Source organism: Tachysurus vachellii, chromosome 15, assembly GCF_030014155.1.
Source record: "Tachysurus vachellii isolate PV-2020 chromosome 15, HZAU_Pvac_v1, whole genome shotgun sequence".
Taxonomy (NCBI): Eukaryota; Metazoa; Chordata; class Actinopteri; order Siluriformes; family Bagridae; genus Tachysurus; species Tachysurus vachellii.
This window is the reverse complement of record NC_083474.1, coordinates 11,998,558-12,022,814: the sequence shown is the minus strand read 5'-3', so window position 1 is coordinate 12,022,814 and position 24,257 is coordinate 11,998,558. Positions and strand designations below refer to the sequence as shown.

The following is a 24,257-nucleotide window of genomic DNA, read 5'->3' as shown; positions in this document are numbered from 1 at the left end:
TGATGCATTTCAGTAAACCACATGGTGTTGCCTTGATGATGTGCACATTCTGAAGATGTATGGTTTACACTTTTGCCCAGTTTGACTAACATGAAAATTGATTTTGATCATTTAGAAAGTTATTTTTTTAAATATTTAGTGTAACATATATATAACATAAATAAATAATATAATATTCAAATTCATAATCACAATAGAATACAACAACCAAAAGATCATTAAAAATTTTCAAACTAACTAAACACTCATTTTCTTACAGTAGTATATCTTCTCTATATACCATATGTGCACCATAAGTATGTGGAATAAATTACTCAAGGCTGTTTTTATATGCATGAAAAAAAATTGCCAAAAAATACATCATTTTTCCTACCCTGACATTTTTGGGGTCACCTTCCAGTGTGAATGCGGCCACACCTACTTAGATGACATCATATAAATTAAGTCATGTTATTTTTATCAAGCACTTCCACTGCAAGGGCTCAGGTCAGAAAAGAAATTCTATTAAGATTTACTGTCTCAAATTCACAAAATTTCATAATATTTTCTTTTAAATGTTAAGTCTTCCTAAAAAGGCACAAGATGCCTTATGATATAGACTATAAACATATTGCAGTGTATAATCTAATTGATGTACATCACCCTGTCATCTCAGAAATATCTTAATTTGTTAAATCAATTTGTTTGTTGATGTAAGATGTTTGTTAAATCTTCCTGAAAAAGACTATATTGTCTCGTATCGTGTATCAGACCTCAGGTGTACATCGTAGGCTATGTGACGCAGCCTCATCTGTGTAACTGCCCAAAGTCACAGTTGGTTGCAGTGATGATTAAGCAGCCGCTGACCAAGCAAGGCAGTGTAAAGAGTCTGGTCGTTAGAAATGAGCTGGTCAAATGAAATTGGCTCATAACATTACCATCCCATATGCAAATTAGGGCATTTTTTTTTACCAAGAAAAGAACCACTTCTAAACGGGATAATCTCGTTTATAGACGGGTCTCAGAAATGAGTTAAGAAATCTTAGTTACAAACGGATGTGTTTGCAATAGGGTGTGTCGGGAGGGGGCTACCAGTTGCTAGGGGTAACGGGGGTGAGGTGGCTGCTCTGTGTGTGTGTGTGTGTGTGTGTGTGTGTGTGTGTGTGTGTGTGTGTGTGTGTGTGTGTGTGTGTGTGTGTGACGCCACCGCGACCCTCGAGTCCCCGCGCGATTCTCTACACGGGGGTTGGTTGGCTGTGGTGAGGCGCAGGGAGGATGCGAACGGGGATTTAGTTTCTCTGGCTTTTCCAGTCTGCAGCAGATTATTCCCTTTCACCAACACCCAGCAACGGATTTAGCCTCCCATAATAAGGTAAGGTGAACAATTACTTAAAATAGTGGTTGGGATTTTGTATATTTAAATCTTTGTTTTTCATAAGACATATATAACTCATAGCTCAGTTGTGTTTTTGAACAAGAGACAGTCTGTCTGTCTCCTTCTGCAGCTTCAGTCTGATGACTGATAAAAACATGCGCATGTGCGCATTTCTCCGACAATACACTGTTGCCATGCTGTTTTTATTTTTGTTTGTTTTGTTTTGTTCTAGGTTTGTTTTTGTTTTTTGGCGAACGAGTGTGAAAGGAGAGACATTTGAATAGATAGAAATCAATATTATAACATGGATATGGAATGTGATTGTTTTAAATCCACCTCATTATAATATTGTGGAATTTGTCACGTCTGTCTTTTATATTCCTGTCGGATTGTATGATTTCGGTTGGAAAGCGATCATCAGTTTATGGCTTTGTTTGCTGCTGCAGACGGCATCATTCATCCGGCCAACTTCGCCAAGCGCGCCAGACTGTCTTGTGGCAAATAATTAGAGTCGCTCAAGTGTGAATTTGGAAAGCACGGTGCTCGATACGTTTCAAGCGCAATCGTTTTTCCCCGAAATTATATATGAACACTTGTTCATAAAAATTTGCTCAGCCACCGCAAATATTTATACGGTGTATCTCCACCTGTGTCTTGTAAATGTGACGTTACAACAGTCTAGGCTATGGTGACGACGGATTTTGTGTGTGTGTGCGTGTTTGCGCGCGCGCGTGTGTGTTCAAGTTTCTGTTGTTTTCCCGCTGCATATGCAACAGAAAAGTTGCATGTAAACATTGCAATGTTCGAATATGTTTTTAGAGCAATATTAGTCATGAGTGCCTATTTATTTTATTTTTATTAGTATTTTTTTTAAATCGGCGATTTGGCATCAGCCCCATTGTTCAAGATGTTTTCCAGAGAAGCATGACTCATTGTCTGCTCGTGACGTTTTGACTAAGTTGCTCGTTTACGTCATCAATTTAAACGCTATAAGTAGTCTATTTGGTTATTTGTATTAAATGACAGGCTTTTTCGAAGGGGGTTGGGAATTACATTAGCATTGCAAATAAGCTTTTGAAAAGCACGGACACCTGCTGTCTCGAGCATTTGCATTGGCCCATCACACCCCCCCCCTCCACACACACACACACACACACACACATTTCTGGAACGAGGTTTGAGTCCACAGTTGAACTCTAATCGAGGGAGCTTCTGCAGACCCCCCCCCCTTCGCTTTATCATAACAAAAGGCAAGGGGCCAAAATGGCTTGTCGGTGAAAAGAGAGAACAAAACCGCCAAGGTTTAATTGTCCGTGTGTCAGTCGGATGGAAAAGCGCGGACTCAGACAACGATACGCGTTTATTGACGGCGCAATAAAAAAAAAAAAAATTACAGCACACTCAGATAGCTGATGGACCATTAAAGAAACCTCAGTGGTCTGAGAAGGAGTCTAGTCCATACAACTTGCCCCCGGGTAAAGATTTCATTAATAAAATGGGCTCTTTCATGCTCATGTAGATATCAATAAAAGAGCTATTTTTGCAAAGGATTTTTGATACCGTATGGAAATCAAGACCCTCACAATGAATATGCAGAAATCTTTACCAACTAAACTCTTAAAAGTGTCTCCATGAACCTTGCAAAGGTTTTTGAAACCAACAACAGTTCTTGAGTGATTTTGATTATTTTTTAACCAGTCTATTGGTAGTATTTACCCATTACTATTGTTGTAGGCTGTTGTGTTTTGATGGTACCAGCTTTAATGCAAAACAGTGTTGAATACCAAACTAAATTACAGAACAGCATTGCTTTAAACCTATACAAGAAACTTACCTACACACACCCATGATATCTGCTCATTATACCATTACATTGAGATAACTGATTTTGTAGTCACATTAAGGATGTTTATTCAACCTAATTTTGACTATGAATAACAACATTATTTGATATGTTTAGCATCTCTGGTAGATTGGGAAAATTGCTGTGCCAAATAATTTGATATTCTCTCACTTTCCTCCCTCTAGATTTGAGTCCCAACTTCTCCACACAGAATAGGATGCAGGATTCCTCGTTTTTTGTGGGAATGCTTTCTAGCACAGCTGGTTATCGATGAACTGTGTTCCATAAATAATATCAGAAAAATCAGTGTTTAAGTAAAGCAGATCAAAGAGCACTTTTTGATATGGCAGAAACAGAGGTTAACACAGAACCAGTCCAAGTGGATACTGGGGAGAGCAAAGCTGAGGAGGAGCCTTCAAATGCAGAGACATCCCCAGTTCCAACAGAGGAAACTCAGCCTACCAACGAGGCACCCCAGTCCACAGAGCCAACAATAGATAACAAAGTCAAGCCAGCCTCAGAGAAAATCTGGGACTCTTTTCTAAACAAAAGTGGACTTGGTAAAGTAATGGGAGGGAAGAAGAAAAAAGAGCATAGTGCAGTAACTGAAGAGGTTCTTGCAGAAGACCCAGATAAGAGCTCAGCCACAAATAAGAATGATCAAGAAGAGGAAGCCACTCCTAATGACCAGTCAACTTGTCAGACAGCTAGTGAAGCAGCAACGGATGGCCAAGTTATTGAAAAAGTTCCAGACAACGAGGAGGCCATCCAAGAGGAGAAAGCACTCGGTGCCAAGCCAAAGCAGGGAGAAAAGTCCAGTGTACGTGATTTCATTCGCAAGCCTGTTGCCAAGATTTTCTCCCACAAAAGCACAGAGAAAAAAGAAGGCTCTGGAGAACTGTCAAAACATGGAAAGGTTCGATCAAAATCTCTTGACAGACTGGAGGATGCTGATGGCAGCACAACTGTAGCGGATCAAAACGACGATCCACAATCACCAGAACAGGCAGATAAATCAACTTCCCAACCAGCAAAACCAATAAAACGCTGGCATTCCTTTAAGAAGCTTATGGCACAGAAGAGTCACAAGAAAGGCACCGAGGAAACCAAGGATGCAGAAGGAGCAGAGGGTGACAGTGCAGATGTAGCAGGGGACACTGGGACACTAGACTCAACAACAAAGTTAGAGCACACTGGGCAGAAAAGGTGGAAATTGAAGAGGTCTTGGACTTTTCAAGGTATAAAGAGAGATCCATCAGTTGTTGGAATCCACAAACCAAAGGACAAAGACTCTTCAGATAATATCAAAGATGAGAATACCACAGAGACAGGTCAGGTTGCCCCGCTAATTTCTGAAGATTCAAAGGAATCAGGTGATGGAGAAACTCAAGAGAAGACCCATGAAAATGGAGATGAGGATAAAGAGGCAACTGCAGCAGCAACTGCAACAACACATACAAAAATTGTAGACCAGCATGCAAATGATATCTGGACCTCATTTAAAAAGCGAGTAATTCCTAAGTCAAAGAAAGCAGCAGATGCTGGTGGAGAAGAGGAAGAACCAACAGGTGAACAAGAACAGACTGAAGAACCACAGGCAGGTAAAGACTCAGGCAAGACTGCCAAGTCAAAAAGGACACATTTCAACCGTGCTGTCTCACTAAAGAATTTCATACTGCGTAAGGGGAAAAGTACTAGCATGGATATGGGGGATGGCTCAGCAGTACAGAAAGAGAATAAAGGGGAAGCTAAAGACACGGATGGCTCTGCAGACACAGCTGGGGCAACTGACCTCCCACAGGATGGATCAGAGGACCAGGCTGCCACACCATGTGAGATCAACAACGGAGCTCAGGTGGTAGATGAGCACAAAAGTTTAGATGGTGAGGATAAGTCCCTCCCAAGCATACCATCTGGCGAGCAGTCAGACACGCCTCACTTATCATCAGAAGGAGATCAGACACATCCAAATGTGGAACCCAAGACCAATGGTGAGAATGGGCATTCAGATTCTGCAGCAGAAGACACCACAGCACATAATGAGCCCCCTGTCCAGGTTGATGTTGTAAAGGAAGAAGAGACAAACCAGGAGGACACCAACTATTGTGACAAAACTTGTGCAAAGGATGGGAAGATTATGAATCCTGCTGGGAACTGTGGTACTGAAAATGCAGTTGCTGAAAGCGGTGAGTGTGAAACACTATTTGACTCCACTGACAAAACGGAAAGTGGGAAGTCAGATTCTTTAGTAGAAGTAGGTGCTAGTATTGAGGTAGAGACTGAAGTTTGTTACAACCCTGACAATGGAGGGTCCTGTTCTGAGTCAAGCAAAAACAATGAGGGAGATGACAATCAAGAGACCCTGAAGTGAAGGTTATATTAGGCTGCAACTTTCATTCATTTCATTCAACATCATTCAGACTGTTTTACTGGCAGCCACTGACCAGTTAGTCAAGGAGAAAATGATTTCCTGGACAGTAGTCCAAAATTCTCTTAAACGAGAAACCATGGCAATTTTACAGATGTAAAACAGTCAACAAAAAATTAGATACTGTTTTTATATATTCTGGGGGTTTGTAATGAGTCCTCTCCGGTATGTTTGTAATTGTGTTCTTGCATCATGGACAAACTCAGAATCCATTAACCTGTAATACCCCAATCACTCCTACCCCATCCTTTTGTTTGCTGCTTTGTAGAGACATTACATATAACATAACATTAGTGCTGCTTCTTAAAATGTATGATAGAGAATTCCTAAATAATTTCATTAACCATATTCTAGGTATTTGCCAAGTGTGTATTTTCGCGTTAAGCCAGTAACAATTAAAGGGAGTATTTTCATAAACTTTTGAGTTAGGTCTGCCATTAGAAATGGTTTTTGTGTTATTTTTATTAGCACAAATATAGTTTAGAAAATATATAATATAATATAATCTGCTACAAAGTATGTGCATATTGCAATTTCTGTAGAAAATGCATTCTGTATTTGAATCTATAACTACATTATAATATATTTAATTTCTTCTGTTATCATTCAGCAGAAAAAATGGCGGGAAACGTGTGAGGCCAAACAAAGAGGATTAGATCTCCATGGGAGTTGTTCAGCGTGGAGCTTTGCCCCTCCCCCCCTCCCCCAAAACAGAAGTAATCACACGTTTGTCACAATTCACCATGGTGAGAAATGCAATCCATATAGCTAAAAAAAAACTTGAAAAGCAATAATTCAGTCATCAATCACCATCAGCACATTCCATTATTGTCAATGTTTTGCTTGTCTTCTAGTGAGATTTTATATTATCAAAAATGACATTCCTTTGAATTGTTAATCTCAATGATCACATATTATGTGATCATAAAGACTGTTAGTTTTATATTAATTGCCATTCTGTCTGTTTGTAGCTTTCCTTTCACTAGGAATATCAATGTGATACACATTTCAGATAACTCCAGACTGCCTCCATTGTGGATTCAATACGGAATGTGCTCTAAACTCTGTGCTTGTTTTTAGACTATGTTGTGTACATGAATAAACCACTATAAAAACAATTGTCAGTCTATGGGAGTCTTTTGTTCTTTCTCTTTTTCCATATAAATACATCCATATAAATAAAATAAATTAGTGAATTCCATTTTATGAAATTTAAATGCAATTTGTAAATGTAAATATATTAGACAATTATGCTTTTTGTATTTCATCAGAAAAAAATAAACTAGCAAATTTTATTACAATTGAACTTTCGTGTGATTGTAACACTATACGGTTTAGTGTTTCTTATATCCTTACTTATAAAAACAATATATGGCATAAACCTGGATACCTTTGCCAATTCCATTCCATTATGATTTAGTCTCCCTTTGCTGTTATAGCCTCCAATCTTCTGCAAAGGCTTTCCACTAGATTTTGGACTATGACTGTTGGGATTTGTCCATTCAGTCACAAGAGCATTAGAGACACCATTCAAATGTGAGGTGGTCTGATGCACAGCCGGTGTTCAAAATAATCTCAGACGTGTTAAGTGGTGTTGAGGTCAGGGCTCCGTGTGTGCAGGCCACTCAAGGTATTCCACTTCAACCTTGGCAAACCAAGTCTTCATGGACTTTGCTTTGTGAAAAGGGACATTGTCATGCTGGAGCATATTAGGAACTTAGTCCAGTTAAGGGGAATTGTAACGTGGCAATTTACAAAAACATCCTATATAACTGTGCTTAAAATTTTTTTGTTAACAGCTTGAGAAAGGCCTGTATACTACAGTTAAACAAACCTAGTCAGACTTACAAAGGATCATAAATATGATCCAGCCTGAATAAAAAACAAGAATCACAAATAATGTCTGCAAAGTATAACCATAAAAACAACAGAACAAGCATCACAGACTATCAAAAAACTGTCTGATGAGCAAAAAGCCCTAAATCAATATATAGATAGCTAAACAATTAACTTTAATTTAGCGGCTGATGCTTTGTTACATTAATGAATTAATGCTCAGGGCCCCTGAAGGCCTATTTTTTGAAATACTTCCTTGTAACATATTAGAAGAATTATATTAGTAGAAACATGTATGAACATATTAAAAAATAAAGAAACAAATAAAATGCCTTCAGCCATAAATCAAACTAAAAACTCTGAAGAGTCCTCTCAATCATAAAGTAATTTGTCAATATTCACGAAGCGCACAGTTTTGGCACAAAAAAATCAGACCTTTGCATCAATGAACTAAAATCTAACTTATCTACTGCTGTTATTTTCATACACCCCAAAGCAAAGTGTGTGTTAGCTATAAGTCACGGAACATTAAACTCACTTTAGATAAAAATCTCTTCACAAGCAGTCTGGGCGATTAGTAAGTGCTTAGAGAGATGATGACATCATCCGTATATGTTACACACAATTGCTGCTGTATATTGCACAAAAGCATAATATTGTTATTTGCACTACCATGCACTTCTCTCACACTATGTACAAAGCTGATCAGTCATATATTCTGTATTCATATTTAATACTCATACTGTCTATATTGTACCACATCGTCTGCATTTTCTTGTATAGTCTGTATTATCTTGTCTTGTCTAATGTTATTTATGTCTGTACTTTTGAGAGTCACAAACAGCTGGAACCAAATTCCGTGTTTGTGTCAACACACTTGGCCAATAAACCTGATTCTGATTCTGACATTAATGGCCATGATAACTAAAAGTACAGTAAGCATTAAAGGTAGTGTTTGGTGTGGAAAAGATACTCATCTTAAGTAGTATAAAGAAGTGGGCTTTAATCACATTGTGTGTTTCAGATATGTAAACAAATGTCAAATATCATTACAGTTTGGGTTGAAGAAGCCGATACCTTTCCAGTGAAAATATAAATAAACAGGCAAAATATTAATCCATCCATTAATAACTGTCCATCAGTTTGATACCTTCATTATTCACATCCCACATATTTACATACATCCCTTATAATTCAAAATAAAATAAGCGTTTACAGTCACAGACACTCAGTATTTACAACACATACACAAAGCATAATTTTATTCCATTTTTGACATCTCAAATTTTGTTGTCATGATTTCCTGCAAAAAAGAAGGGCATAAGGACATCATTACAATTTCCTAGAAAAAATGTTTAGACAAACAAATTTAATATTGGATATCTCCCATTAAATAATTCAAACCAAATTACATGAAATTCTGTGTCAGGCAGGACTTTATAGATTGTAATAGCAAATGAGTATCTCTAAGGCAAGCTTAAGAAAGCTGTTATAATTCAGACAAATGTACTAAAGCTTCTGTGCTCTCATTGCCTTGGCAGAAAGAAAATAACCAAGTGGGAGACAGAGCGAGGTTAAATGATGTGACGTGGCTGGCTGAGCGCTTTATTCTGCGTGTTAGGTATGCAGAGTTCGCCAGCTTCTGGCCTGATGTGGTATTACAGAGTAAATGTGAACAGCCGTCACAAGCCTTAATACACCACTGACAGTCCTATGCATGCATTAATCAATCTAATTACAGATATTTTATTTAAAATAAATTACAGATCCATAGGAATAAAGAATTTCTATTGCAACTGAAAACCACTCCTCAGTGTCACCTAAACTGTTTTGTATAACACCACATGCAATCATTAAGCAAAATTTTTACTACGGGAATATTTAGACCCACAAAGAATGAACTAAATACCTCATCTGAATCCAGCAGAGGGGGCAGTGCACTAAACAAAGACGACATACACAAAAATGTTCATTCAAATTAAACGAACAAATAAGAACTCTAGGTGATAAATGCATGAATGTATATAGATGCATTTAAATCTATAAAAGAAAGACAATATTACTTTCACCTATGTTAATGTATGAATCAATGCACAATCTGAATACATATAACATCTAATAATGTACAGGCAAGATCATATCAATGACATTATATATGGTGTTTATAAGACTTACACATCAGCCATTGATGAGGGAATGTTTTCCTCAACCCATTTTAGATCTTCATCCTGAAGAAACAATATTTAATTTTATTATAATTGGTTAAGACCCATAATATTTAAATAACATAGCCCATGTGTAATAAGAAATTCAAGATCAGATTTGTGGGGAGATTTTAGGGGATTACAAAAGAAACATCTCTTACCACTTTATTTGGCTTTGCACTTCCATTGGTCTCCGATTTAATACCTCTCATTTTAACACCTTCTGTAAATGTAAACATTTAGATAAACCAATAATAACAAAGAAAAAAATAAGGAAAGTCAGCTTGCTTTCAGTGGCAAGTCTGCTAAAGAATCCAATTCACTTAAAAGGCCAGTAATGTACAAAAACAGATATGAATATGATACTGAAGGGCTGTATTATGGTATAAAAACACTAGGAATATGCTTTGATTCTTACCAAAGGCTTCATTCATCAGTTGCTCTGCTTCCTCCTCATCACTAAATTCATCCACCAGTGGGCTAAAAGCATACCTGGGGAAAAAACTCATGACTCAATACCTAGCCTTCTGTCATCACAAGGCCTTCATATTCTTGATTTTACACATCAATGTCTTGTTCTTCAAAAAGCTTTCACAGGAGTACACCTCTGTTTCATGTTCTTCTGATTTATTCTACTCCAGAAAGAGAATCATCAAATACTCAAACAGATTTTTTTTGTGCTTTTATAAGATTTTAAATAAACAAGTGGTATATAAATCATGGCAAAATGCATGCCACTTGGAATATATATGTGCTTACATAAAGTTTATCCAGGTATAAATGACCCCAGGTGGTTATAAGATAGAAACCTAACTTTAAAATTAGCACATCATCCATTTAAAACAACTTGAATTAAGGAGCTAAACTAATAGCCCACTTACTCCCATGGCTACCCACTGAAATCTTAGCTGAGTGCAATGGCATTTTAAAATAAATAACCAGAATCATTAATTATAATCATACAAATTATTAAATTTGGGCTTGGGCAAATTATTAAATTTGGGCTCAGAGATCATCTGATGCCATTTTCATAACAAGTCATTTAGAGCACACACCTTAGTTAGATTTAATAACTGACCATTAAGCTAAATTATCTGAAAACTGTACCCTTAAGCAACCATAAAAGTGTGTATAACCAAGCTTTATAAAAAATTCCAAAAATTCTAAAACTGAGCTTGCAGACATTTGATTAGTGTGTTGACAAATTTCAGTCAGAGTGGAGAGAAATTAAAAGTTGCTTAAGATTCTGTTACAACATTGTTAAGATGACCATAATTTGTAATTTGTAAAAAGTTAACCAAGGACTGAAGCTTTGAGTACTACCTCTGGTTGTTGGCAGAAGGCCTCCAAAGGAACATGATGACAAGCAAGATAGTAGAGAAGAGAAAACGCCAGAATGCATCATCTATCCACATCTCCCTCCAGTCCTGCAAGAGACATGCAGCACTGAGTAGCTTTCATGGTTACAGAACAACTGTAAAATGTGATAATAGGCTTAAAGACCTTAGGCCCCGATCTTCTAAGAAAGGGCAATACTTGTGTCACATTTAACATGTTCTAATTATAAAAAACTATCACTAACAAAAATAAAACTAATAATAAAATAGATAAGAAAGAAAAGGGGAATAAAAACTCAACTGCCTAAAAATGATAATAGCACAAAAGGGTTACCATCCAATCAGCCAGATGTTTTTGTGCAGTTTTAAAATAACTGCATGACAGCACTGGCTGATATTAAAGTAATTAAATTATACTCACAGACTGGCATTTTGATAACTTGAAGGTCTTTGTTGTCCAAATGATAAAAATGACTGAAGCTGTAATATATACATGAAAAATAAGAAATGTTGTAGATCAGATATTTCATCTGAATATGCTGAGCAACCAAGTAGAATCATAATGTTTCAAAAGGATCTCACCTATGACCGCAAAGATGAGGGTGTTGGTGAAATGCCGATAAAGGGAGAGCTTTACCACGTTTCTCCGAAGCCGCAAAAGTTTCATGGTTTGTGCCAAGCTTATGAATATGTAACTCGGTGTCAAGGACAAAAATGGTAGCTTACAATTATACAATTCATATAAAATCCTAATCAAGTTCATAAATTATTAATGCTAATTTTAATAGTGAAAAAGCCTAGATTAACCTAGTGTTAAAACCTCACTCTGTTTACGTTTTGATTCTGGAACAAAATCACAAAAGCAAAGTGATTAAAACTCTTACTATGCATTTACTGTAAGCTTGTGTTTGACAAAAAAGGGAGAAAGCAAAGTGGAGCAAAAACAAAAGAACAGAAAGGACCATAAAGAAACTCACATACAAAAGCAGCATTGCATAGCCATTAAAAGGGGGAGCGGGTACAAATAGGGGGAAAGGCAAAAAACACAGACACAGTGCAATGCAGGATATCCACCAGCAGAGGGTAGAGTCGAGCACAGCCAGTGGAATGGCAGCCAGCAATACTAGGTCATCTTCAGCCTGGCGGGATAATAGAGAGAAAGGACAGAGAGGAAAAAGAAAAAACAGGAGGAGTAGCTCCATGACACCGACACCAGAAAGTTGTGGGCACAAGCATTCACAGTTCACACCAAGCCATTAAGTGTGAAATTTGCAAAGTAAGCTTAAAAGGAAAAAACACTGGAAAACAGTTATGCGCCAACATAACAGATGCAGCTCACGACAGAGACTGAGGGTAGAGAATCTGAGATAATTTCTCCTAAATTTTATGTTAATTTTTTAGATTTCTATAACATCAAATAATGATTTAAGAGTTTTTTTTTTCACTGCAAAGCTAAATATTTTTATCTAAAGAATATTGTGCATTAAGTGCACTTACTATAGTTAAATGTTATACACATACAGTATATATTGCTGCTGCTTTGATGTAGTGTTCATTTCACTCCTTGGGACTGAGACTGAAGAATCCCAATGTATGTTCCTTTATATGTTTACAGAAATAGATCTTACGACCTGATTTTAAATAATTAATGGGTTCCTGGTCAATCCTCATTTATGGTTTTAGTTCCGTCATATTTTTTAATTCTGTTATGTCCTGGCTTTTTCAATACACCAAAAAAGTGAGCAAAAATGTTTATTTAAATCATATTTTATATTTACGCATATCATGTATAAGTTTGCTTAAATGCTAAAGGTACTGATCAATACTATTGAATTTTAAGATTTTTAGTAGATAAATAAATTTTAGGAAATGTAAAGATTTAAAAGATCTGTGCCTAACAATATCACATCAGCTACTTCCAGTCAGTTTGTAATTATAAAAAAACTCAACAAAAGGTATCCATAATATTGGTATTATGTTGACACTAATTGTTTCATCATTATTCCATTACTGTTAAATAATAGTGAGCTTCTGATCATAACAGAATAGCAAGCCTTCCTAAACATGAAATGAATAATGTATATCTGACCCTTTATGGATGGACATAAAATGTAATATCAATTGGATTTGATGGATGGTTAACAAAAAGGATATCCACCACACAATGCAAGAGTCAGTGAGAGCCAGAACAATGTCACACAGTAGTCTGCTGGAGCTTCCCTGTTCCTGTGATAAAGACAGGTTTGCTTTGAGCAACTTGAACAGCAGCACCACAACATCCTCAAATTGTTGAAATTGAGCAGAGAGCAGGATAAAAAAAATCTGTGCTGAATATTGAAAGTGGACTGCTGATCACATTTACAGTTGTAAATTATATATGATTATCAAAGCAGGTGATGTATCTACCTGGGTAACGCTGAAATATTAATATATGAATATTGTAAGCCGAAACACTCCTTACCGAGTTGACTCTGAGAACGCCCTCGACAACGGAGAATCCGAGATAAAGTAGTCCTACTCCTACCACTCTGTGCAGCAATGCTCCAAGCCTTGGTCTGCAAAAAAACAAAGTCAATCACTTACACTAAAGCTTATGCATTAATACATTCCCAACTGATCTATAAGCTATTCACACCACTGAAAAAACAAACAAACAAAAAAAAACAACGTCATTATAGTGAACAGATTACACCACTTACTTGACAATTCCATAACCCAGACTGGCAATTATGACAAGTACTCGAGCCAAAGTTCTCTTCACAGCAGACAATACTTCAGCAAACACCACGGCACCCTGAACTACAAAAAAAAAAAATTTGCACTTTCACTGGCCAGGATCCACCACTGAATATAGGAAGATTAATCAAATGGTCGGTGCTATTTTGTGTATCTGTTCTGTAGTGTTTTGTATTGTTTGTCTGCACTGTCTTTTGTCTCACACTGTATGCACTAGATTGCACACCATGCACTTTATGTGGCTAAGACAAGTTACTTTATGTCCTTAGTTCGGTGTTGTTATATGTAGCACCAGGGAAAACCAGGGAAGCTCCTGAGAAAACGCGGTTTCATTTCACTGTGTACTGTGTCAGCTATATGTGGTTTAAATGTCAGTAAAAGCTTTTTGACTTGACTTGAAATAGTCCATCATGACTTCAAATTACTATAATTAATTTTTAAGCCGGGTGCATTTCTTCTTCCATGCATGATACAAACATGAAATGAGTGAATATTTTAGTAAGCAGTTAATAATAAAACTACAGCATGAACACTTATTAGTAGCAGTCAATGACCTCAGAATCTGCTTAAAAACATAATTTATGGTTTAGTAAATAAGGTAAGGATTAACAAATCTACGTTTTGTTTTGTTTTTTGTACAAATTGACAGTTGTTTTCACTATTTGGTGGACTCAGTGTTAATGATCTTATAATATCACCAGTGTGGACTTAATATACCAGCCATCTGTAGAACTATCTGCTGCCTAGAAATACTTTTTAATTATAGAGTTGATGTCCCAACACTTTTGGGATTGCCCACACTTTTGTGCCTTTATAAGTCTGTGAAAACAGCACATGTCCAATTTTCTCAAGTTCACATCTAGCACATTAGTCATCATGGCAAGTTTGGAAAATACTAGTCACATGTAGAACAATTGCTGATTTTTATTTGAAATCTTATAACTAGCATAGAAGAACATATAGACTGGCAAAAATGAGAACCTGCAAATGATTTGCATCAGAAAGCTGTTACCTGAGAGTCCATCATAGCGGATGCTCTGAAACTCTGCATAGTAGACAGCCTTCTCTAGCATGCCCAGGAAAATGACTCCTCCTATCCAAAACTGGATACGCAAAAGGTCTCTCCAGTAGCAGGCAGAGAGAGCAAGCCACAGCACACCCAACAGCACATAGATGATGCACATCACCATGTAGAACTGAGGGAAAAAATCCCATAAAATACATGGATGTTTTGATACAAAGAGAATTGCACGGAAAATGTGTAACAGAGTTCAAAGAAGAAAACAATGACAATGTAAAAGAACAATTTTCCAGACTTACAATCATCAGAGGCCACTCTGTGGCTGAGATGTACTGATGAAGTCCCCGCATGTTGACTTCCACTGTGGACAGAGTAAATGTACTCAGCAAAAGTCTAATCACACTGATATAGCTCTGTGCTTTTCTCCTCAGCTATCCTTTATGTTTCTTACACTTAATGCTCCATTCTTTTTCTGTGCCTGGATTTTCAATGTGGATAATGAACATGTAAGGGCTGTCCTCCCACGTCTGTGCCACAGTGTCGTGTGTAGGGTTCTGGCACAACAACAGAAAAATGGGTTTAATAACATGGAGTTATTTACAGGTTGCTTACACTAAACTAACTCACCTGAACACCTGACAGAATCTTGTTTTTGTTTTCCACAACACTGTTTGACACCTTTGCAGGGGTTTCGGAGACCTGTAGAGACAGAATTTTTAATAGCTCAGTAATTTAGAATTCATTATGTCAACAGAGCTGGCTAATATGACAGCATTATTAAGTCTGTAACAACTATGATATTTTCAGTGAGAAATTATTGCCCTACACATACTTTTGATTAATAAAGTAAATGTGTTTCCTGCTACCACCTTATGAAATATAAGCATAACAGTCCTGTAATGCAACTCATCAAAACTGGACACAGACGTTCAACACTGTGCATTGACTGCACAATTTAGTTTGACTAAAGAGAAGACATTACACCAATAACATATATAACATTTATGACTGAAATACACAACGGTTACTGCACAACAAACAATAAACAAACATAGTATTTACAATAATTAATATCAAAGTAGTCATTACAATGTACTTTAGTGGGTGTGGATATGGAATAATTCCATGATTTGCAATTAGGTGAAAAATTATATTAAAATGCCAAAACTCCAGATGAGACTCCAAGTATCATGAAAACAAATGATTTATAAATATAGAGAACTATAGTTATTTCTGCCCTCTTGACACATTATGAAACTACATATTACAAACTATTATTGGGAACTTTCATTCCAACATTCTGTGCTGTCTTTCAACTCTACCTCCGTGCCTCTCCTCTTCCTATCTGGTGGATTTGATGTTTCCTAAAACACGGAAAATGTTCATTGTTTAGAATAAGGTACAGTTTGTGGTATCATCAAATAAAACGACCATTTATTTAAAATATAGATCTCACCAGATTTTGAGTTTTCAGAGGTTTTGGCTTATCAAGCACTAACACTGCTAACTGTAATAAACAAAACATAAAAGAAATGACAATTGAGTCAAGTAAAAAAAGACAATCCACCTTGCATGCAGATTCAGTACCACACTGATCTATTATTACAAGGAAAATATATGTCATTAATAATCCATTAAGCCTCAGACATCTTGTCACTAAGATTTTAAAAAGCAGTAATTTTGAAATCTTCACATAATAAAATTAAAGATTTCATACTTTATTTTTGGGCATGTGTTGGTGGCATTCGATTGGATCATAAGTATGGGTGATATAGTATCCGCTGTCTCCATTCTTAAACACTTTGTCGCTGCCGAAGTACGACAGCACACTTTGAGACTGTCAGACACAAATCACGAAAGCAATTTAATCCTGGCATACTTTAAAAGCATTAACAACAGTGTAACAAACATTCTATAAAACACAAATAAAGCGGTGTACTGACATCCTGACCAAATGCTTCTTCAAAGCACCGGCAGCTGCGTAGATACCACGAAATTGTCAAGTTTACAGGATGACTGCATTCTTCTCTGAGCCCTGAAACCAAACATTAAAATAAACACCAGCTATAAAGCCATGTGTGTAAATAATGGTTTCATTTAAAAGCATAACAGCCAGATATCATGTAAGTGTTCATAGTATGTTCAAAAATGTGTGGAGTGAGGTGACAATTTTAGTTGTATACTTACATGTGATATCAATTAGGGAGTTATTAAACATCGTCTTTGAGAAATAGAAGTAATTTTGTTGCTTTATCATTTCCTGCAGTTAAAAGTAGAAAGAGCACTTAAGCATACCAGGAATATGGATCATATGGGTGTTGGAGAGTCACCTCTTTACCTGGCTAGGGAAGTAGTTCACCTACCAAGTCGCAAACCGAGTAAAAAACGCAATAACATATTAAAAGGCTTTAGCTATACATATATATTTGTCTCACACCTAAAACATGAGGTCATATTTCGCATTAAAAGTAAACAACAGCCGTAGTTAGCAGCTTGCTATACACATAGCATGTAGCTTCCTAGTCTGCTAGCATCAGGAAATGGTTTAATAATTCATTACAAATAGTGTAAATGTGTTTGGTTGGTCTGCTTTAACGTTTTAAAATATATAGTAAATCGTTGAGTTACATAATATAAGACTTTATACTGAAACCGGATCTGGTATCTAGGTAACATTTAGCAAAACCTCTTGCTAACTAGTTAAGAAGGCTAATCAACTTACGCTGTCCACATTAAGAGTCCATTTCCCCTGCTCCAATAAAGCATTAAGCGGCGGAATGGTTATTAAAGCGAACACCAGTGTACGCAAAGTATTTCTCCGATATGACGAGAAAGTTGCCATTTTCTGTTAGATTTCTGTGACAACTTTACCCAGGCTTTCTACCTCCCATCTAACCGTGCCATAGGCCGTGACGTCACATGGTGGGCGGGGCATGTTTGCTTTGAGCGTGAGCAAAGAGTGTCACGAGACACACGTGTGTATATATGTATATCCTTGTCATGGACTATACATGTAATTAAAGGAGTATATAGATATGTATATAAGATTATATAAAAACACAAATCCGAGTGAGTCGTGTGGGTCTTGAGGTATTATTTCAGTCTAATGATAACTTTAATATGAAATATTAAATATGAAATATTTTCATCATATTAATACTGATTAATAATGACCTGTTTGATTGGCTCAAGTGTATTCGTTTTCTATGGAAAAAAAATCTATAACATAATATCTATGAGATAAAATGACGCCTTATTATAAACAACATAATCGTAACCTTTCACCTCTGCGTCTCGGATCAATAAAGATTCGCGACAAAATAAAAGTCCTCGAAATGTAACGTTCGAATAAGACTTAAAGAATTTTACATTATTATGGGCAGTACAATTTGTGTGACTTTTTTAGATTGTATAGGGGCACAAATTAACTATGAACCTCATTAGATTGTTCGAATTCTGTGAGGAATTTCACAGAATGTTATTTCAGAATGTCCAATCAGGACATTATTTATTTCATAACATAATTTTTTTTGTTGTTATTATAAAAAGCATAAAGTGATTTTGTTTGTCTAATTTTTCATCTCATCCATGAACTTTCAGATTTGTCTGATCCTTTTCATCTGATCCTTTTCATGAGTTCATACTTTCTAACTTATAACGTTAAAATGATGTCTACACTCTTACAGAAAACGATGCTTTGCGTATTATTTAAGCGTTTGTTCGATAGTGAAGGATTCTCAGCATCCAAAAATGGTTTTGTTGTTTTGTTGGAGCCTAAATGGGCAAAATCCACTTGTAAATTTCTGCAAAGAACTGAATATCTCTTTACGGTTCAACATTTTCTAGGATTCCCAGTCTTCATTATCTACAGGACCTTACTGCTCTGTAGTTCAGTGTATATGGTTACAAGACCCAAAGTCTCACTATACTTACATGTGATATCAATCAGGGAGTTATTAAACATTGTATTTGAGAAATAGAAGTAATTCTGTTGCTGTATAATTTCCTGCAGAGTTAAAAGTAGTAAGAGCACTTAAGCATATCAGGAATATGGATCATATGGGTGTTGGAGAGTCACCTTTTTACCTGGCTAGGGAAGTAGTTCATCTAAAAAAAAGTCTACAAATCTCACCTTCTAAAATCATAAAGTCATATTTCGCATAAAAATAATCAGCAACTGTAGTTTACTGAATATCTCTTTAGGGTTCAACATTGTCTAGGATTCCCTCATTATCTACAGGACCTCAGTGCTCTGTAGTTCAGTGCATATGGTTACAAGACCCAGAGTCTCGCAGTGTATTTTTAGGGCGTGGAACATTTTAATGAGCTAGATTTCTCTACTAGACAAGAAAGTTTCTACCGTGGAAACAGCACAGAACTGGGGTTACTGGAGAAACTTGTATTCATCTGATATAGTAAGTCTGTCATTTTTAAAAATCTAGATGCTTTAAAACTTTATACTACGTTTTGGTGCGTTCTGTGCGTCGATGCGCTGGAGGAAGTTGAACTGTTTGTGGCAAAAGTTTTTGCTACATTGGTTTGCACAATATTTCGACATGAGTTTCTCATGTTTGCTTCTCATGTTTAACACAATTAATTAGTCTGTTGGTTACTTCGACAAGATTACTTGCTGTCCTTCCTTCTTTTTAAGCCTGAAATAACATTTAAATGTATTTTCCTGACGCAACACTAAAACTACTACAATGCGTTTGCTCCAGCTTTAAAGCAGGAAATGAAATATTTAATATGGAGAGGAAACGAATTGTAAGCAAAGGGCAACGGTGATAAATACGCATTAATTCATGTTTTATAGATTTACACTGTCTGCATCATCACCATGTTTTCTGCCAAACGGCTAATAGGAGGCCTACTCGATGTTGTGAGGTTAGTTTTGATTGCTTGTTTTAAGTTTTTCACGCTCTATATGTATTTTACTTTTAGTTTTCTGTCTTACTTTGAGATCTGTTTTGTTTACTGCATTTCAATCTAACAGCACGTTTCCTTTTAAACATACGATTCACAGCAATATTGATCCCTCCCAGTTTGTTCCTTCTGCTCCAGTAAGTTACTATAATATACATTTTTATATGTTTTAACATTGCCAATATTAACCCAAATACACCCTTATACTACTAAAGACATTAAGTATTAAAGAAAGCAAATAATCTGTCCATAGTTGACATGCATATATGACATACATGATATGATGGCTTGAAATTCATACATAATATTTTAATTGTTTATTTTCTGCCTGTGTCCCACAGCCTCCTGCACGAAGACCCTTAACAAATTATGCGTCTGCGAATGAGAGCGATGAGGACAGACAGTTCCGTAAAGTTTTCCAACAGCTTGCCGGAGATGTCAGTATTTCTTTGTATATATATATATATAAGAGATATAAATTCATTTAAAAGTGTTTATCCATGATATGAAAATGCCACATGCGCTTATCAGTCTGTTTGGTCATGTCAACTGCATGTGTGAACATGATCTCAGGCTTGAGAATACAGAGACAACCTGGCAGCTCATTTTCATGCATGTAAAGGCAAGTCTCACTGCCTGTAAAATGCAAAACAATTTGCTTACCTTCACATATTCAACTAGAAAATATGTTTTTTATGGTTTTTTTATGGGCCTTGATGCTTCTCATAAGACTGACCCAATGTTGATAAATATATGTTTAATACATGTGTTGATAAATATATGTTTAAAAACTTGTTTTTTGAGTTTGTGACTATGTTTATCCATAGAAACAAAGGGAACAGCATGAGAATGAAAAAACACAATGTTATGAAGAATGATTGGTTCCTCCATTTTAGTACATTTTTAACACTGTAATGAAGAGTAACTTTATAGCTACTATATTTTGCTTCATTTTATTATAAAAATGTAAGAATTTATTAAATCTTAAGACGATGTATGTAGAAAATAAATCATCCACTTATGATCAAGTGTTTTCAGCGAGTAGTTGCTCTTGTGTGGTTTGATGGCATTTAACCCTTGTTTTTGTTCTTGTTTTGTTCTAGGACATGGAAGTTAGCCCTAATGAGCTGATGAGCATTCTCAACAAGATACTGACCAAGCGTATGTTTGGTGTCAATTTAAACATCGATATCAGTGTTTATTAGAAATAATATTGCTGAAAAGAGTAGAGAGAAACATTCTCTTGTGTTACCAGACAGTCTGAATGAAATAGCAGATAGCTGACAAAACAATCCGAGTGTAGAGTAAGTAAACATTGGAGAAAAAACTAAATACTTCCAGGGATAATTGCCTGCACAAACAAATCATGACAAGACATGTTGTGTGGAACCTCTTGGGTGTGGTACGTATATCATCCATAATGACTGTCCACAATCAGTAGAAACATTTTCAGTCTGAAATGTATGATAAGAGGTTGAGAAATTATGTGACCGGTGTTTTGTGAAAGTGCATAAAAATAAATTTTATGCATGAGAATTCTTCTTGCAACAGTAATTATAAGGATGTGGTTGATTGCTGTTGTCTACAAAATGGTTAATATAATATCCTTTTGTTTCTACTTCTAGATGCTGACTTAAAGACTGATGGTTTCTCAATTGAGTCTTGCAGGAGCATGGTGGCAGTAATGGATGTATCCTTTTCATGATATAATAACCATATATATTTCAGAATATGGCAATGTGAGATAAGATTTCTTTGTTTGGTTTAGTGACAGTATACAGCAAGTGTGATTTTTATTTTTTTTTTGTTTTGTTTTGTTTGCCTTAACCCTCCTAACATAGAGTGACAGTTCTGGAAAATTGGGCTTTACAGAATTCAAATACCTGTGGAACAATATAAAGAGATGGCAGGTAAGATAGCTTTGTTATGTTATTCCCTTTTAACCTAAAGTGATCATTTCCAATCAAGTTGGACATAAGTAGTTTTGATATAGCAGTTTAACATGTATATCTGCAGCTTTTGGCCTTTGAGTAAAATATAAGATGTAAAGTTATAATAACAAAAAAGTATCCTTATGGTTGAACATTCTTTGGGTCAAAATAATATTACATCAAGATGACCACTTGGTGACTAGTAATAATAGAGTACTTGTAATATCAGTTTCTTTAAGAAGTTAACAAAAGTGTACAATAATTCATATACAGTTCACCATAATTCATATACAATCTATCACTCACATTTTATTATAGACGTATAGAATGACACTGAAGTTTAACTTGCCTTTGTGTGGTACAGGCCATCTATAAGACGTATGATGCAGATCGCTCTGGAACAATTGGGGCCAATGAGTTGCCCGCAGCTTTCAAAGCAGCAGGTTAGTGTAACAGTCAACAATATTAAAGTATCTGAAATGAAATTGTCTTTATACATGCATTAGATTTATTACATGAATAGATTTATTCCTGCTCACACCTAAACCTCACTAATTTGCACTTCTTCTCTTGTCTCAGGTTTTCCTCTTACTGATAATCTCTTCCAGATGATCATTCGCAGATATAGCGATGAAAGCGGCAACATGGACTTTGACAATTATATCGGGTGTCTGGTGCGACTGGATGCAATGTGCCGTAAGTCAGTCTTTTTACCTTGAATGACATTTAACCTGTTTCATGGACATGACATAGAAAGAGACGTATGTTTATGTTCATATGTAGGTGCTTTTAAGACGCTTGACAAGAACAATTCAGGAACTGTCAGTGTCAACATAAAAGAGGTATGTGTAATATATTTAAATTGGCTATATATTTTTATATATTCATATTTTATAAATTTATCTTACTTTTTCCTCTCCCCTGCTTTATATTCACAGTGGCTTCAGTTGACTATGTACTCTTAAAGCAAAAAGACTTCAACATCAAACCCCTGACCACAAAAGTCTTTTGGATATTATGAATCATTGTATGTCTCCTTTTTTTTGTAGATTGTAGTAACCAGTAAAACTGCATACTTAAAATATAAATAAAATATAAATACTTTATATGTGTAGTGTCTTCAAACCTTTTACAGCAAAGTATGTCTAAAAGAATGAAGAAAACAAAGCAAGCTCATCCAATAATGAGATCTCAAGCAATGCAGATCTCATTATAGATATGCAGATAGGCCATCATGTCTATATGTGCTCTTTGAACATCCTGTTACAGATTTAGTCCATATATATTATACTATAATGTGCTTTCAACTGTTGTGGCAACAGTTTAAACCTATAGGCTAAAATTACTTTTTTGTTGTTGTTGGTTTGTTGGTTTTAGCCAAGCAATAAGGTGGAAAAAATATTTGTCTTTACATTTCCCGGATTCTTAGACCAAAATCAAAATGCTATCTGACCCATCATGCTTTCCTGAATAATGGAAGGCAGCACTACCTATTCACCATATCTCTATATCATTGGTTTGGTTGGTAGGATACGTTTAGCGAAGAAATATATTTATTGAGCTTTCTTTTTTTAGAGTTTAGTGTTTAAACCCAGAATGATATAAAAACATCATGAAATTATCTAATTAACGTAAAAAGGTAGCAATGTGAATACTCTGAGAGTTCACTGTAAAGTCCCCGTTCTGCGATGAGCCCTGCCCTTTTGCTAGGGCGGAGGAGGGAAGATTGAGGAACTGAACCAGTTCCTGGGTCACAACAGCTAGATTCTAAAGACAGTGCTTGTGGGCTGCAGAGGTAGAGTTGAGGCTCATGTTGAGTCCATGTCTGTCCAGATGGTACCGTCAGAACTGGTAGGCAAAGACACAAATGCAGGATGCCGGCAAGACTTCAAGTTTAGACTCTTTAATGGGAATAGGCAGAGTACAGGGAAAGCACAGTTAAATGTAGCAAACAGTTCAATATTCCAAGACACAAAAGGGCAAGTAATCAAAAATCAGGGCAAGCTGAGAAGACCATCTGGTGAGGATAAAGAGCTTGTGGCATGCTTATATTGCACGGTGAGTTACATAAGGACGGCTGACCCAGAAGGTTATTGAAACTCTGATCGTTTCACAGTCTGATCAGCAGGAAATATGACAGGCCCGGTCATGTCCTGTATGAACTGCACCAATCAGTGTGTGTGGTTTAAATAAAAATGAATAACACAATTGTGAATCACTATTGATTTACATTGTCAGTCTTCCCAGTGAATCTTACTCTCTTTTACCCTTGGGATCACCAGAAATTTTATGTATTGAGACATGCTGTCATAATAGAACTGAATGGGCAATGGCACATGGTCTTTGTTTCATTGAACAGGCTGTTTGGCCCAAACACCATGCACCTGTGATGTCTATATAATGGCACACACATTATTATAGCAAGAGACAAAACAACACTATATTAAATTACACTGTGTGCTTAACATCCCTGTTAATTTTTAATTAAAAGCATTTTGTTGATATCAGAAAATATATTGTATTATTTAATATGGCTTTGTTGATTTCTGTATTCAAAAGAGCAAAGAAGCAAGGATTAGGATTCTGGTCATGCTAGACATACAAGACAGTAATGAAATAGTGATTATTTCTGTTCCACGTGTTT

General features: G+C 36.1%; 3 protein-coding genes across 5 annotated transcripts; 2 read left to right on the top strand and 1 right to left on the bottom strand.

The window, feature by feature from the left end:
- The first annotated feature begins 1,243 nt into the window (after positions 1-1,243).
- Positions 1,244-6,726, top strand: si:ch211-137a8.4 (protein IWS1 homolog). Of its 2 annotated transcripts, none has more exons than XM_060888163.1 (3): positions 1,244-1,351; positions 3,383-5,383; positions 6,239-6,726. In XM_060888163.1, the coding sequence occupies exons 2-3, from the start codon at positions 3,541-3,543 to the stop codon at positions 6,259-6,261; spliced, it is 1,866 nt and encodes a 621-aa protein (XP_060744146.1). In that variant the 5' UTR covers positions 1,244-1,351; positions 3,383-3,540; the 3' UTR covers positions 6,262-6,726. The 2 variants fall into 2 exon arrangements, with proteins under 2 accessions (XP_060744146.1, XP_060744145.1); XM_060888162.1 differs by having other exon boundaries at positions 6,236-6,726.
- A 1,718-nt stretch (positions 6,727-8,444) lies between these two features.
- Positions 8,445-18,759, bottom strand: zgc:162698 (Transmembrane protein 87A-like). 2 transcript variants are annotated; one of them, XM_060887637.1, is made up of 21 exons: positions 17,482-17,682; positions 16,947-17,019; positions 16,703-16,794; positions 16,477-16,596; positions 16,216-16,266; positions 16,082-16,123; positions 15,387-15,458; positions 15,211-15,313; positions 15,059-15,120; positions 14,751-14,934; positions 13,702-13,801; positions 13,464-13,557; positions 12,073-12,141; positions 11,585-11,693; positions 11,424-11,482; positions 10,989-11,092; positions 10,084-10,157; positions 9,827-9,888; positions 9,637-9,689; positions 9,371-9,401; positions 8,445-8,764 (listed from the first exon to the last, which is right to left on the bottom strand). In XM_060887637.1, exons 1-21 carry the CDS (start codon positions 17,599-17,601, stop codon positions 8,723-8,725), a joined length of 1,716 nt encoding a protein of 571 aa, XP_060743620.1. In that variant the 5' UTR covers positions 17,602-17,682; the 3' UTR covers positions 8,445-8,722. The 2 variants fall into 2 exon arrangements, with proteins under 2 accessions (XP_060743620.1, XP_060743621.1); XM_060887638.1 differs by lacking the exons at positions 16,947-17,019; positions 17,482-17,682 and adding an exon at positions 18,693-18,759.
- Positions 18,760-19,020: 261 nt separating this feature from the next.
- Positions 19,021-22,719, top strand: LOC132858063 (calpain small subunit 1-like). The gene is made up of 11 exons (XM_060888238.1): positions 19,021-19,174; positions 19,573-19,643; positions 19,783-19,819; positions 20,024-20,119; positions 20,786-20,843; positions 21,308-21,372; positions 21,524-21,592; positions 21,978-22,056; positions 22,193-22,309; positions 22,397-22,455; positions 22,552-22,719. The coding sequence occupies exons 2-11, from the start codon at positions 19,597-19,599 to the stop codon at positions 22,576-22,578; spliced, it is 654 nt and encodes a 217-aa protein (XP_060744221.1). The 5' UTR covers positions 19,021-19,174; positions 19,573-19,596; the 3' UTR covers positions 22,579-22,719.
- Positions 22,720-24,257: the final 1,538 nt, after the last annotated feature.

Coding starts and splice junctions, on each gene's coding strand:
- si:ch211-137a8.4 (XM_060888162.1), top strand. CDS start 3,541: ATGGCAGAAACAGAGGTTAACACAGAACCAGTCCAAGTGGATACTGGG. Junction 5,384..6,235: donor AAATGCAGTTGCTGAAAGCG/GTGAGTGTGAAA, acceptor GTTATCATTCAG/CAGAAAAAATGGCGGGAAAC.
- zgc:162698 (XM_060887637.1), bottom strand. CDS start 17,601: ATGGCAACTTTCTCGTCATATCGGAGAAATACTTTGCGTACACTGGTG. Junction 15,459..16,081: donor GGAAGAGGAGAGGCACGGAG/GTAGAGTTGAAA, acceptor CTGTCTCTACAG/GTCTCCGAAACCCCTGCAAA. Junction 11,483..11,584: donor CCTCATCTTTGCGGTCATAG/GTGAGATCCTTT, acceptor TATATATTACAG/CTTCAGTCATTTTTATCATT.
- LOC132858063 (XM_060888238.1), top strand. CDS start 19,597: ATGTTTTCTGCCAAACGGCTAATAGGAGGCCTACTCGATGTTGTGAG. Junction 19,820..20,023: donor AGTTTGTTCCTTCTGCTCCA/GTAAGTTACTAT, acceptor TGTGTCCCACAG/CCTCCTGCACGAAGACCCTT. Junction 20,120..20,785: donor TCCAACAGCTTGCCGGAGAT/GTCAGTATTTCT, acceptor GTTTTGTTCTAG/GACATGGAAGTTAGCCCTAA.